Source organism: Corvus hawaiiensis, chromosome Z (assembly GCF_020740725.1).
Source record: "Corvus hawaiiensis isolate bCorHaw1 chromosome Z, bCorHaw1.pri.cur, whole genome shotgun sequence".
NCBI lineage: Eukaryota > Metazoa > Chordata > Aves > Passeriformes > Corvidae > Corvus > Corvus hawaiiensis.
Window position 1 is genome coordinate 58,876,403 of NC_063255.1, and position 14,420 is coordinate 58,890,822.

General features: G+C 39.3%; 1 protein-coding gene across 7 annotated transcripts in view; it reads left to right on the forward strand.

Moving 5' to 3' along the window:
- The window catches only part of PIP5K1B (phosphatidylinositol-4-phosphate 5-kinase type 1 beta), a 94,004-nt gene that overhangs the window by 37,097 nt on the left and 42,487 nt on the right, over positions 1-14,420 (forward strand). For 6 of the 7 annotated variants that reach the window (XM_048290682.1, XM_048290684.1, XM_048290687.1 and 3 more), the window contains one exon: positions 9,826-9,956. The exons of the other annotated variant lie outside the window; for it this stretch is intronic. In XM_048290682.1, the coding sequence (XP_048146639.1) occupies positions 9,826-9,956 (131 nt within the window). The remainder of the gene's footprint in view (positions 1-9,825; positions 9,957-14,420) is intronic. 7 annotated transcript variants of the gene reach the window in all.

The following is a 14,420-nucleotide window of genomic DNA, read 5'->3' on the forward strand; positions in this document are numbered from 1 at the left end:
GTTAAATCTTGAAGACTCTGCTTGAGCAGGGAGGGTTGGTCCAGATGCCCCACTGGTGATCCCTTCCAATCTAAACCACTCTGTGATTCTGTGATCCTCACCTTCTTCAGGTATTCCATATACATTTTTCTTCTTTTGTGGAAGTTCAGAGGATTCAATAGTATGTGTCAGGAAGTGGGTTGCAGGGTAAGCCTGGTAGGACCTGTGTTCATCAGAGGCATTTCCTGTCATTCCTCATTTAATTCCATGTTTTTAGGTAACTTACACAGAGCGACCTTGCTCTGTAGAAGGCATGTTTGCAGTCAGAACCTGTCTGTCTTTAACTGCCTGCAGGTGTTGCATTTACAGTTCTCCAGTCATGTATTGTTACATTTGTTTGGTTGAAAAATACTTCCAGTTCTTCCTGTGACTTCCTGTGCCGCTTTCTCCAGAAGTCTGGGCTGGGGAAGAGCTTTTTTCCTCAGCTGATGCTTTTTCAGCTACTTGGACACTTTCTGCTCCAATCTACTGCTGCCTTTCACCACAGTGGAAACACTTGGGCGAGACACTCATTTAGTGCTGAAGTCAGACTGTGCTTGCTAACCTCTTCTCATTGTTTAGAGACTTCACTTCCACTTTTTTTTTTTTAAATATAATTAAGGTGTAGAAACTTGTACCTCTCAGCTTAGAAAAGCAGAGGTCAGTATACCTTGGCTTGTGCTGTGGCTTGTAGTTCTTTAACATATTTGGCCTTGGCAGAATTGGCAGAATTCCCAAGGAGATTATTTCTCTCTTCATCGTGGGGAAAAAAAGGAGTTTTGTTTATAGTGGAAAAGTTTATTTCTGAATTCTAGAATTTTTACAGTGCAATATGTTCTTTATGTTCCTGAATCTATGTCAATTAGTTATAAATGCTATCCATATATTACAAACTTCTGTAGTAATGACTGTTTTTCACTGCTTTAAGTTAACCTGAGTTAGGTGAAAACAAACTTTCTCCAGGATGGTGTCTCTGACTTCATCCATGATAAAGCTTTCCAGAATAAGTAGTCTGTAAGGCTATCAGTTTCATTTCTGTAACTTTAGATTTTTGCCGGATTTTCTTTATTATTTTGTTCATCTCAGCTAAAATAGAGGTAGCTAACATCATTATCTGACTTAATTAAGTCTCTTGTTCTTCAATTTCCTACAGTAGCCAGCTGACTTACCAGCTGTATGAATGTAAATACCTTGAAGTTCCAAGAAATTTCTTACATTACTACAGCCTTGGTAATGGTCTTGCATGAACATTGATACCTTATCCTTTCAGACTCTGAAATGCATAACTGCTCCAAGACAGAGCATGATTTCTATTATGAATCATGCTTCTTCATTCTACTCTTAGCTTTCAGTTTTTCTGCTGCTGCATTCTGACATAAATGCTCTTCTGGCTTTTAATTGTCTGTTATTATCTAGTCAAAGTCTTGAGAGAAGAGGGAACACAACTTTCTGTTTATTGGTTTTGGTTTTTCTTCATTTTGGTTCTTTTTTTGGTTTTTTTTTTTTCCCTTTTGAAAACCAGGGTGTTTTTCCCTTTAAAATGGTGTTATTTAAGGTGGGGCTGCTGAGCTGTTCAGATGCATGCATTTGCTACAAACATTATAATCTGAAACTACTTACAGGTTTTCTGCCTATCTGTAAATTTTGAGAACTTGTTAAGTCACAGTGTGAATATGAACAATTAAGTAGTTCAGTCACCCAGATCAAAGAACTTAGTTAATGGAAGAGACACTTCACAGATACATGTTCCATGCAGCTTCTAAGGTAGAGGATTAAAATAACACTGAGATCAAAGAAATTGTGCAGACTGTGGCCAGTTCTTTAAGGGCGGAGGTTTTTTTGTTGGTTAGCTTGGGTTGGTTTTGTGTTTCTTTTGCTTTGGGTTTTTTGTTTGGTTGGGTTTGTGGGTTTTTTTTTTGTTGTTGTGAGTGTTTTTTCAGAGAGAAACAGGGTAAGGAACATAAGAGAGACTAGTTATTTGTTCCATTGCATGGTTGCAAAAATCCAGTCACCAGACTATAGTTTCTCTTGGATATTCATCACAGTCTTGTCACAGATATCTGAATTGCGCAGTTGTCGCTTTTTTTTGTTTTCTTCCTATTTTGCAGACTTTGTTGTGAGAAGTTGCTGACACACATGCAGTTTTTGCACTGCAATGTCATCAATCACACAGTCCCTGAATCTACTTCCTGTCAAATCAGATTTCAGTAGCATCCTGATGCTTAATAATAGGATGGTGGCAAGAATGAGGTACAGACAGGTCTGTCAAAGCACACTGGAAGTGTAGAAAAAAATCACACCAGAAAATGAAATAGATGTAAATGTGCGCTGTTACTGGATTGCCACAATCTCTACATTTAGTCTGAAGGCTGCCACACAAGTGTATAATTAGAGTTTGTTTCTTGTCATTGCATACCTTGCAGCTCTTCTGTTTAGTGTATTACAAGGACTTTATGTAACCTGTTCAAAACTGGATATCGTAAGTGTGAGTCACTTTGCCAGGGGCAAGAGGAATTTACCTGGATAAAGGAAGCCAGCTACCTATTGTTAGAGCTTGCAAACGTGCAAGCAGCATTGCTCCATCACTTTTGGCATTGACTTATGCCCTGCATCTAATGCCTGCAAGTTCAGTACTTTTTCTTGTGGACACTGAAACTTTAATACTGGAGGTTTTGCTGCACTGGGACCTCAATGGCAGATTTTTGCATCTACAAAGATACTGAAATGACTGTCTTTAGTGACTTTGCCTGGAGCTATGGCTCCTTCCAAGCTCAGAGGTCTCAAATTCTTTTCCTCAAAGATAGAACAGAGTACTTGGGTTCATGGCTACTACTGAAGCTTCAGCATAAATGTTTTGAGATGGAGGAAAAATTGATTGAAAGCCATGGAGTCACCTGAATCTAATTTTGGAAAATGAAAGGAGATCAGATTCAGCTTGGATCAGAAAATCATTCTGATTGCAGTTGAACTGGAACAATCACACATGTTGGGCAGTAGTCCACCTTCATGAAGCGTGACCTGCAGAAGGTGGGCAAACATTTGCTAGAGAAGAACAGTGTGAATTGAAGAAAGATTGAAGGGGTACTGTGGCTGTAGTGAGCCATGGTTACAAGCTGTGGAGGAACAGTAAGATTAGTTATTTTAATGGGATTTTCTGGTAACTCTGTTTTTATATCCCTATTTACGATTTATTATGTGGCAGCTGCAGAAAGCATACTGAGATGGGGTAGCCACCTCCATCCAGAAGCTTCAGCAGAAGCAGCTGTGAGAAGTGTTCGTTCAGTGAGACTGTAAGCACAGCAGGCACTGACAAGACAAGACAGATCTAGTGCAGAAGCAAAAGGCAATAACCACATGTACATCTTGAATCTAATTGCAATTTCCTAATATTCTAAGCGAGCTCTCTTTAAATATTGCTTGAAGAAGATATGTTGTTTTTCAACAGGCATTCTCCTCAGATGGTTTGGCTTAAGCGTTTACACAATTTATGGCAGGTCATATCTTCTCAGAAGTCTCGAAAAGATAAACAGTGGGTGCCTGGTACTTACCATAACTAGTAAAACTGAAGAAAAAATCCCTACTTGTAGTAGAAAATTCAGATCTGGCATAAGCCATGTGGCTTCAACAATTTCGATCAAGTGAGACCTATGAATATTTTTCTTCTTTTAAAAATGTATTTACATATTTTACTGAGAATTTTGCCTGAAGTCAGGCAGCTATTCTACCCCAGTCCAGTTCATTGTCCCACCAAGGAGAAGAGTGGGATAGTGAGGGTGATGAAAGCAGATTCCTCCACACACAGTAGTAGAGAGAAATGAACTAGTGGCAACTACTTTGTGGGATGCATGGTTGCAAAGCTGTGTTAACCAGTGGAGGCTTCTGTTCAGATGTCTGTTTCTCCCCATCTGTTACAAAGAACTGTGGTAGCTAGATGTCTCTGCCATTTCATTAGGCAGATTTTAAAACCTGTTTGAATGACAGTAGTAGAGAAGGTGAAAGAAAGCAATCATTCTGCCTTCCAGAGTGATAATGAGGTAGAATTTCTGAGGCAGAGTTAATTTCTCTTCATCACTTTATGGCACCTGCAATAAACCAGATGTCTTCTGGAAAAATCACCATCTTTGCCCCAGAAAGTTCATAGGTCAAACTTCAGCTGCAATAAAATGAGTTCTAAACGGGGAGAACACAAAAACAAGGACAAAGTTCACATTCATGAAGTCCTAAAGGGTGTCTCTGGGATGTCTACTTTTCAAGAAGCCAAGAATGTTAGAGTTACATTTCATGAGCATGTTGTGGGAAATGCATGTAGATTTAGCAAAGACCAATTGAGAGCTGAAAGACGAACGGAAAAATAACTGTGAATGGCAGTAGAGAGGAACTTTTATTAAATTAGGTGAAGCCTGTGTCCTCCTGCTCAGCTCCAATCTGCTCCTGGTTTGTTAAATGATTTGTTATTAATAGTCTCATACAATTACCAAGAAATTACAAGGGCACTTGTTTAAAAGAATAAATTCATTCACCATATCTAAAATCTTTGTGTATCGTGTACTCTGTACATTTACTGACACATTAGTGGTTTGTTAGGTTTGCCAGTTATTTACAACCTTCACACTCTAACAGAAATAATTATTGGCCAATTTTTAATATACTTCCTAAAATTACAGTATCCATATTTTTGCCATCCTTGGATTTTTTTTTTTCTTTTACTTTAAAGGACATACTTTTTCAGTCCTTTCAGTAGTCTTGTCCCTAACTTGCACAGTTGTTAGATAGTTCCAGTTAGTTGATTTTTTGTTTTGTTATCTGAATGTGAGCTGCCTTTATATGCATTGTGTGTCTGATTAAGACCTTTATTTTATGAAAATAACAAATTTCAGTTTTACAAGGCTACCTGAAAGTGATTATTTGTAAGAAAAACAATGTCTAAATCCTGCTTAGTCTATTTGTGGGATCATGTGCAAACTTAAGACCCAATTTGAGAGAATTTAAGTTCTCATTTATTTTGCTACTCTGCAAAAGGATTTCAGCTTAAAGTAATGTAGAGCAAGTAGAAGACCCACCTGCAGAGAAAGCAATTTAAGAGAACAGTGCATTAAGTGCTAGAATATTTATCAGTGATACAAATATTCCATACATCTGTCTGTGTTCTATATTATATACTGCTGTTAAGCTTTATGAGTCTGTATATGATTTTTCGTATCTACAGGCTCTTTTAGCAAAGCCATATGACAAATATAGAAAAAATATATAGTTATTATTGACAAAAAGAGGCAAAGGTATGTTTCTTCAAAATGAAGACAGTTTAAGTTTTTTATGCATGGATAAAATCATCAAAGCACTTGTGCAGTAGACAGTAATATCCTAAACAGCAAAAGGAGGATGAGAGAAGTTTTACTTTGTTATGCCCTTTATGTAACAAAGACAACTGTCATAGTGTGCACCATTTGCTACAAATTCAATCACTTTCATAACCTAAAATACATCAGCTTGTTTATCCTGCTGGTTATTCTCATCCCGTAATATTTCTTGAGCTTCAGAAGGTTGATAATAGGTTAAATGATCTGGGAGTCACTGTACTGTCGCTGTGCACTGTCAGTTTTACAATTACAGCTGATAAATGGCCTCAGGGCCATTTTCTGAACCTCTTCATGAGGCTAATAGGAAGAAAAATTTATTTTAGTTTCTAAAAGACTGAAAAAACCCATGGCACAGAAGGTTGCTGAATTTTATTGTTTGCTGTACAGCAAGAGAGTATTCAAGACGAATTGAAGTAAATAAGGGGCTTAGGTTTGAAACTAGATTTTGCTGCCTTCATGGGCATTGAAAGAGGTGCCCAGTTAAGGAAAAATTCACAAGAGGCTTGCATTTTTCCAGTTGCATTTGAAATTTCCAGCAAATACATTTTTGTAGGAATAAAATGGATGTTTCAAGAACATTTTCCCTAAGGCTTGAGAAGGAGCTTTTTTATCTTTTACTTGGATTTAATGATTATAATTATATTAATAATAATAATATAAAAAAATTAAGACAAGTGATGTTTTAAAGACAAATTCCAAGGCTTGTTTTGTTTTTATTTTATGGATTGTGAAAACAAATACTTATCAGTTGCTAAGGGGATACTGGGTGACCAGCCTTTGGTGTTAGTGGTGATTGACAAAGAGCTGACTTTGGGCCAGCAGTTGCCTTCAGCACACTGTAGTAGTTATCAATTTGTTTCAAAGCAGTTGTTAAAGTATTCTGCATTATTTCATAACATTACTTTTCTGCTAAACCAACTGCTGTGATTGCTGCAGAAATGACGGGTGGTTACTAATGACACTCTTGAATAGGAGAGGAAATTAACAAGAAGGTAACCTTGTAGGAAAGGTCTGTGTCTTACATTCTGCCCTCCAGAGACTGTAAGTCTGTAGCTCTTCTTTTGAATTTGAAAAAAGTACTACAGATATTTTTATGAGCTTGAAAGATGATCCAGGGGTTTCCTTTTGAAAACACATTGCCAGGTTACTTTTCTTGGGTTTTTTTTTGAAGTTTGGTGGGTTTTGTTAGGGTTTGTTTGGAACAGCGTGTCCTCTTGTACTGTACTATCTGCTGTTCTTTCAGATATAGTCACTTGCTGTGGCAGTGAACAAGATGGGCATCCAGCAATGAAGCAGAAACTATTTGTATGTGTATTGGTTTGATCAAAGTTACATAATTACAGCTTTTGTTGGGCATTAATCATTCATGAATAGAAGCCTTTCAAGGAAAGAAAAATGTGACTCTTCTTATGACACAAAGCCAAATCTTTTTAGTAGTCAAAGTAGCACTTTCAGAATGGAGAGTTGTTTGTTCCCACCAAATTGCTGGTTCTAAACTATGCCAGTATAAGTTATTCTAAGCTATGCCAGTATAAGTTCTGCTTGGTGTGCAGTCTTAATTATTTAAGAGCTACACATCTCTGTCTTTTCTTTTCTAAAAATAAGCAGCCTGTCTAGTGTATGCTGTTCCAAGAACTATTACAAGAGTAGCTTTGTGTACTTGAACCACTTCTTATGTCATTTCCACTCCTGAAATGGTTCTGTTCTAGTGCTAAAGTGGTTCTGATCATGAAACTTCTGGTGTCCTTTGCTTCCACTGTTAGTCTCTTGCTTGTCTGATGGGTAGGAGAAAAAACCTAAAAACAGGGACCAACCATTGTCTTCAAACTGGTGGTCATGCAAGGGAAGATACTCCCTTCCTTATAGACTTCTTTCCCTCCCCAATGCTTTTCTTTGTTCACCCCTTCCATCTTTTCTTAAAAATTCCTTTTTTTACTAGTTTCTGATTTTTGACTCAGTTCTGCAATTTTTTTAATCCATGCAGCACGATTGTCTATTCAGCATGGGAAAGTTTCAGAGATAGTCTCAATTTACACATATATAGTATCACAATTTCATGCTGTCATTTTGAAGCCTTTTCTGTCCTGCAAGCTCTGGCCATTGAATTTAGTCATTACACTTTATGAGGGTAGATTTTTATGGAGAGATTTTGCTTTCCTTATCACTTTCGTTTTTCTCTGGATTCCCCACAATCAATGCACCTCTTGCACTGACTGTTAGGCAGAATGTAATAAATACATTTGCATCTACAATCAGCATTTAAGCCATAAGATTGCATTGTGATGCCTTGGCATGCATGTACAATCAGCTGGAATATGTGACTGGTTTTTTTCAGAATGTAATGCGTGCCGCTTCACACTCCTAAAGCAATTTGCATGTCCCATTAGATTGGAAATGTCTCAAGAGGGTCACAAAAAATGGGTATGGGTTTTGTGAAGACAGGCAGGAAAGTAGAGGAGGAGGAGTTGTGCTCTGGGTTAAAGTGAATCATGAACTTACAGAAGTCAACTACAGTGACGATGGAAGCCCTATCTGGGCCAAGATCAGAAGGGAGATCTCCAAGGGGGATCTTAGACTAGGCATCTGCTACCAACCTCCAAACCAAGACAATCAGGGCAAAGAAGCACTTAAGCAGGGTCACTTAAGCAACCGTTAGATAACAGATCCTGGGTCTTACAGACTTCAACTATCCAGACATTCTTGGTAGAGCAATACAGCAGGTCACAAAATCTATCAAGTTCCTGGAATGCATAGAGGCCTGCTTCCTCCTACAAATGTTAGATGTGTTAACCCGGAATGAGGCACAGCTGGACTTGCTGCTCACTAACCAAGGAAACCAGCTTTGTAGTATCTCGCTCAGTGGTGGCTTTGGCTGCAGTGATCACAGTGTGGAGTTTGGGGTCTGGCTGTGCATTCTGAAGGTTAGTACTAAGGCAGAGGAAACTGTTATGGAAAGAATCCTCCTGGGAGCCATCACAAGTCAGAAGAAGCACGTGATTGGGAAATGCCAGTATGGGTTCACAAGGTCACATTGTGCTTGACAAACCTGATTGCCTTCTACAGCAAAGTAACCTCCTTGGCTGATGTGGGGCAGGCCATGGACACTGTCTGCCTGTGTTTCTGCAAGGCTTTCTCTATGGTCTCTCACAGCCTCCTGGTGAAGCTGTTGTGTAACAGCCTGGGCAAGCTGCCTGTGCAGGGGGTGGGGAACTGACCCACAGGCAGCACCCAGAGTGGAGGTAAATGCCTCCTTTTCCAGCTGGCAAGTGGGACCCCCAGGACTGGTGTTGGGCCCAGCACTGTTTCATGTCTTCATAAGTGGTCATCCAGAGCACTTAAAATCACTCAGGAATCAAGTGGACACTTTGGAAGGAAGAGCCAACCTGCAGGAAAACGTGTGTAGGCTGGAAAGCAGGCAAAGAAGAACCTTACGAAGTTCAACAAGGACAAGTATAAGGTCTTACACTGGGAAAGCAAATCCAGGAGCGCAGCACAGGCTGGGAGCACAAGTCTGGGAAGCAGCTCTGTGGAAAGCAACCTGGGAGTCCCAGTGAGCGACAAGCTCAGTATGAGTGAGCAGGGTGTTGCTGCAGCAAAGGAACCCGGTGAGATCCGGGGCTGCATCCACAAGGGCATCATCAGCAGAGATTGTCCCATTCTTGTCAGCGTTTGTCTGGCCACACCTGGAATACTGTCGTCAGTTTTGGTTCCCACTATACAAAAAATAATACGGACAGGCTGAAAAGGATCCAAAGAAGGGCCACAGAGATCATCAAAGGGCTCGGAAGCCTGATGTGTGAGGAGAGGCTGAGAGAGTTGGGTTTGTTCAACCTTGAGAAAAGAAGGTTGAGGGAAACCTTACCACCATATTCCAGTATTTAAAGGGTGGCCACAAAGAACATAGAGACTCTATTCTTACAAGGGGTCACATGGAAAATATGAGGGACAATGGGTTAAAGTTACTCCTGGGGATATTCCACTTGAACTCAAGTGGAAATATTTCACAGTGAAAAGAATCAGCCAGTGGAATAATCTCCACAGAATTGGTGGATTCCCCAACATGGGGCATTTTTGAGATTTGGCTTGACAGGGTGCTTGGCTGCCTTGTCTAAATCATGCTATTGTAAAGAAAAGTTGAACCTCCTGAGGTCCCTTCCAACCTGCTATTCTGTGGTTGTATACTGAGTTAGAACCCCATGTCTAAGTTATTTGAGCAATTTGAAAAGTTTCAGTTTGTAAAACCAGAGAATTGATTTTTTGTGGATTTTGCTACAATAGTGATTCTTTTAAATATTGTAATTAAAAAGCAGTTATTTCACTGGGGTCTAGGATGTAAAGATGACAGGGTGTTATTACAAAAATGTTCAAAGAGTTTAGCTGTAATATTACTGATAAAGAACAGAAGTCTGCTTTTAGCAAACTCATGCTTGAATTCTTACTTTCTGCACAGACTGCATCCTCAGCTATTAAAGGTGCTATCCAGTTGGGAATAGGATACACGGTAGGAAACCTTACATCAAAACCAGACAGAGATGTTCTTATGCAAGACTTCTATGTAGTAGAAAGTGTCTTCCTACCAAGGTAAGAACAAGCATATTCAATTTTTCTTCAGTAGAATTTAATAATTAAACTCTTAACTAGATATTTTGAACCAGGTTTGTTCTCCAGTTCTAACAAAATTGTGTTAGAGTAAGTATAACACATGAAACTTGAAAATTATCTGGTCTTCATGTTGTCATTGAAAATGAAGGTAGGGAGAGAACTGGAAAGGTCACAGTTCATCTGAAGATTTGAGACTTACCATTTGTAGAGAGGGAAAGTAATTTTTACACTTTCAATTAGAGGAATTGTCAATTAGAATTTCAAGTGATTTGTGGATCCAACATTTACATTTGTTTAGTTGTGGTTTATTTTATAAAAATAATACTTGATATATTGTTGAGAATGTTTAAAAATTTATGGAAATTCAAGTCCTGCCATTTGAAGTATAATATAATAATTTATACTACAACACTGCATTTTATTTACACTATAAAATTCTATCCAGGACTCCAGTCTGTGAGAACACTCAGCTCCTACAGGCTATGCTGATTACAGGTTGTGCAGCTTTGCTGCTTTGCTACCTCAGCTTGTATCACTGCCAAGTTGATGGTATAGAAATTGTAGCAATACAGTTATGCTGATAAGGGAAATCAAGGTCATACTGATTTTTAATGTTCAGAAGATAAGTACAGTGTCATGTACCCTTTCCGAGTTATGTATGCCAGCAAGAGATGAAGAAGGTTTAGGAGAAATGTATTTCACAACCAGGATGACTTACTCTGTTGAGTGTTGTCTAGGTTCTCAGAATTGATAAGTACAGTCATTTCAGTAAGTATATGCTATATATGTATTATTTCCTGCATTTGGGGATGATTTCTATCCGTTTTTCCAAGTTTTGTTCATGTGCAGTTTGAATGCTACTTCATAAGGTGTTCCGAATAATTTATAATCCTTAGTATTTACTGGTGTCACTAAACCAAGTTAGATTAACAATGTACAAAGTATTTGCAGGCTCTTTAAATTTTGGTAAATTTAAATTTTGTAATTTTAAATTTTGGTATAAATGTAAATTTCCTTGATTTGACTCCTGGTTTTCATTGAACTGGGATATCCTTCAGAAAAAAAAAAATCTTTTGTGAAATGAAGCTTTTACATTACATTCTCTAGTTCCTAGGAGTTGAGAGTATTCATATCCTTGTTTTGGTGTTAGTCATAGGGTTTGTGCACAGATCAGTAGTCTTTCTCTTGTAGATTAGGTGGATATAGAGAAGTTAACTATATGCATGTGTTTTCATATACACTATAATCACAAAATTTTGTTTAAAAAATCCAACATACAGGTAAGAAATTTGCACATAATGCAAAAAAGTTTTTATTGGTGAGAAAAATGTCTGCCTATGACAGTGATGGAGGCTTCCATCACTGGATGGTATGTTTGCTGTATCAGTTTTGTTCATGGAAACTAAATGGAACCTACATGCTAAAACTGTTTTATTACATAGCATGGTTTGAGAAAGAGCATCTCTTCTCTTTTTAAACTTAGTTTTAAAGCAACAAGTAAAATAAAACAATTTGTAGTCCATGGCATTGCATGTGCCTTCTTTGCTGTGAGACTCACATGTATGTACACACAGAAATGGGATTTCCTTTTTTTGTAGTGGTATTAAAGGAAGAGCTGGGAGACATCCCTTCTGGCCTGAAGCAAAATCAAAAGGCAGAAGGAAGAGACTGACTGCACTAGTGTAAAATTGAATAGAAAAGCTTTAGTAAGAGCAACATGAGGTTGAGTAAACTTTTTGCAGAAGTTTGCAGCTGAAGGAGAACCTAACACTGCAGCAAGAGTGGCGCTAAATCTTTCCGGACAGTGTCCTATAAAAACCAAATATTTTGGGTAAAATTAGACAAATGAAAGTAATGGCCAAAGCAGTGTAGTTTTGGGGTTTGTGATTTTTTTTGCATAGCTAGGTAGTAAGCAGTATATAGCATAGTGAGTCATCTTGGCTGTAACAAAGAGCGTCTCCATAAAGAGCACTTGTTGACAATGTTGACTATCTGTAGCAATCTCTTCAAACCACGACACTTGATTTCTTATGCTGATGCACAGAAATTTCAAATCCTGCTATGTCTCAATGTAACATGCACTTTTATTTATCTAAAATATATTCAACCAGAAGTGTATTACTGTGCATAAATTGTAATACTTTAGGATTGCACAAAATTAATATATGATTCTTTCTTGCTGGTTGAGAGTATTGAGATGTTGTTTCATGATGGCATTATGTGGTTTGGTCCTGAGTCATGTGAATAGGGAGCTTCATTACCCATGTTGGAAGTTAAAAGCAAAGGTTACACATTCTTTACAGCTAGGGCTGCACTCCCAAGGTGCACCTCAGCTGCTCTTCATTTTTTCCTAGGGGGGTACCCTACATGTGATGGCAGCACTGTTAAAAGTAATTACTGTAATGACTTTTTTTTTTTGTTCCCTTTGGATTGGTCTGGGCTGAAAGCAGTTAGTGGAAATTAGTTACACCAGCAGGTGAAGTGGGTTGACCTCTACCTGGGAGTACCCTGGAGCAAGCTGAGGGTGGGTAAACTTTCTGCAGAAGTTTGCAGCTGAAGGAGAACCTAAGAGTGCAGCAAGAGTGGTGCTGAAACAGGTGCTTACCCAGCAAGGTGCAGTATTTTTCCACTTGCTTTGGGCACAAATAATGCATCTGCAACTTCAAACTGGCTATCAGCTGAACTTTCCCTTCATTGTGGCAACTTCACAGCAGCCTGCCTCTTCGCATGGTGTCCTGCTCCACCTTCCTCCCATGTTTTCCTTGTCTCACCTGTTTCTGGCAGTGAGGTGAGAAGACTGTTTTTCAGTCATAGGCACCACCTGCTTTGATAGCAGCAGGAGCACAGTTATGGTGGCAGTGGTAAGATAGACCTAAGGTAGTAGAAATGCAATGCAATGCAGCCTTTGCAGCGGTGAGCAGAAGAGTGTTATATCTGCCCTTCTATAATTAGGGGGAAATAGTCAACACTTGTTTATGAATTTTATTGGTTGAAGAGGATAAATAGTCTCTGCATACCTCTCAGACCCTGAAATAACCCTCAGCCTGTGTCTCTGCTTCACTAGTCATACTGAAGTGTTCAGGATTCATTAAGATGGGAGAAAAATGCCAGGGGAAAAAGTGGTTAGGTCAGATCTGAACGTAACTGCTCTGCATGTTGTAGGAACTACTGATGTAAATCAGGAGTAACTCCCTGGATTGCAGGTTCCTCCTGGTCCAGAGTTACTTTGTAACTGTGTTAAATTGGTCATAGTTTAGCCCAGATTAATTTAGGTGTTTATTTCTGGAAGTGACTTTGAGTGAAGTACAGGTGTCTCTGTACAGTGGGTGGATTTGAATTGCAAAGGTGCTTGCCTTCATTTGCACATTGTAGTGGTGGAGGGCCTTTCATCCCTTTCTCTTCAAGCTCCCCAGGAGTTCATACAACATGTTATTTTTGGAAAATGAGGTATTACTGGAAGCTGCTATAATGGAGCTCATTGAGAACCACCTTCCAGATAGAGTTAAATTGGTACTATGCAAATATGCTCCTAGGATGGAGAAACAAAATGAACCCTGCACTGAGCCACGTGATCCTGAAGATAGTGTCTGAAGTCTCCACCCTACTGAGTGAAATCGAATATTTCTCCACTGAATGAAGGGAAACCACTCCAAGTAACCTCTTTTCTGGCTTTTCAACTCTGCTTTGGAAATCCAGCAACAGAGGTGCTTACTGCAGTGTTGGTACTGCTGCAACAGTGGGTGGAGGGTTCAGTGGGAAAGTTCATCCTGCATGTGCTCTCTATGCTCTGTCCTATGACTGAGCTGTGTGGGGCATGTTTGTGCCCCTGTCTTCCTTGGCTGGAACCAGTTCCCAGTGGCACAATTTGCTTCTAGTTAGTAGTTAGTACAATGTGGCTGCAGCAATATTTTGTCAGCCCTTTGACTGGGCTGTGGCACTGGCTCCCGGTGAGATGGCCATGGTTAGAACAGCTCGTTGCTCATCTGTAAGCCTAGCTCTGGCAGATAGTGGTGGCTCAAGCTGGTCACTGGGCCACGGGGATGTGCAGCTGTTTGTAAACTGGCAGTTTAGGCAGCTTGTTAAGCTCTTCCAGCAGACATAGAAGGAGGTGCATTTTCTGTGGTGATGACTGAGAAGCCAAACAGAAGCTGCTCCATTTTATCAGCTAATATTGGCTATGAAGCTTCAGAAATGCAGAGTGTTTTAAGCAAGATGGTTTGTTTCAGCCTGCATTTTTTTGTTGTCTTAGATGGAGGCTGCTTCTAAGCACAGCTATTGAGTTTGACCTTTTTTGCAGCAACTTGTTAGTCAATCTTATGTACTTCCCTTGCTAATACACTTTTATTGCAGGGTCTAGACCCTGCATATTGAGAACAGTTGCTGTGGTTTCTAATTGAGCTGGGAAGTGTTAGATGCCGATGACCTGTAAGCACTCTGCAGCTA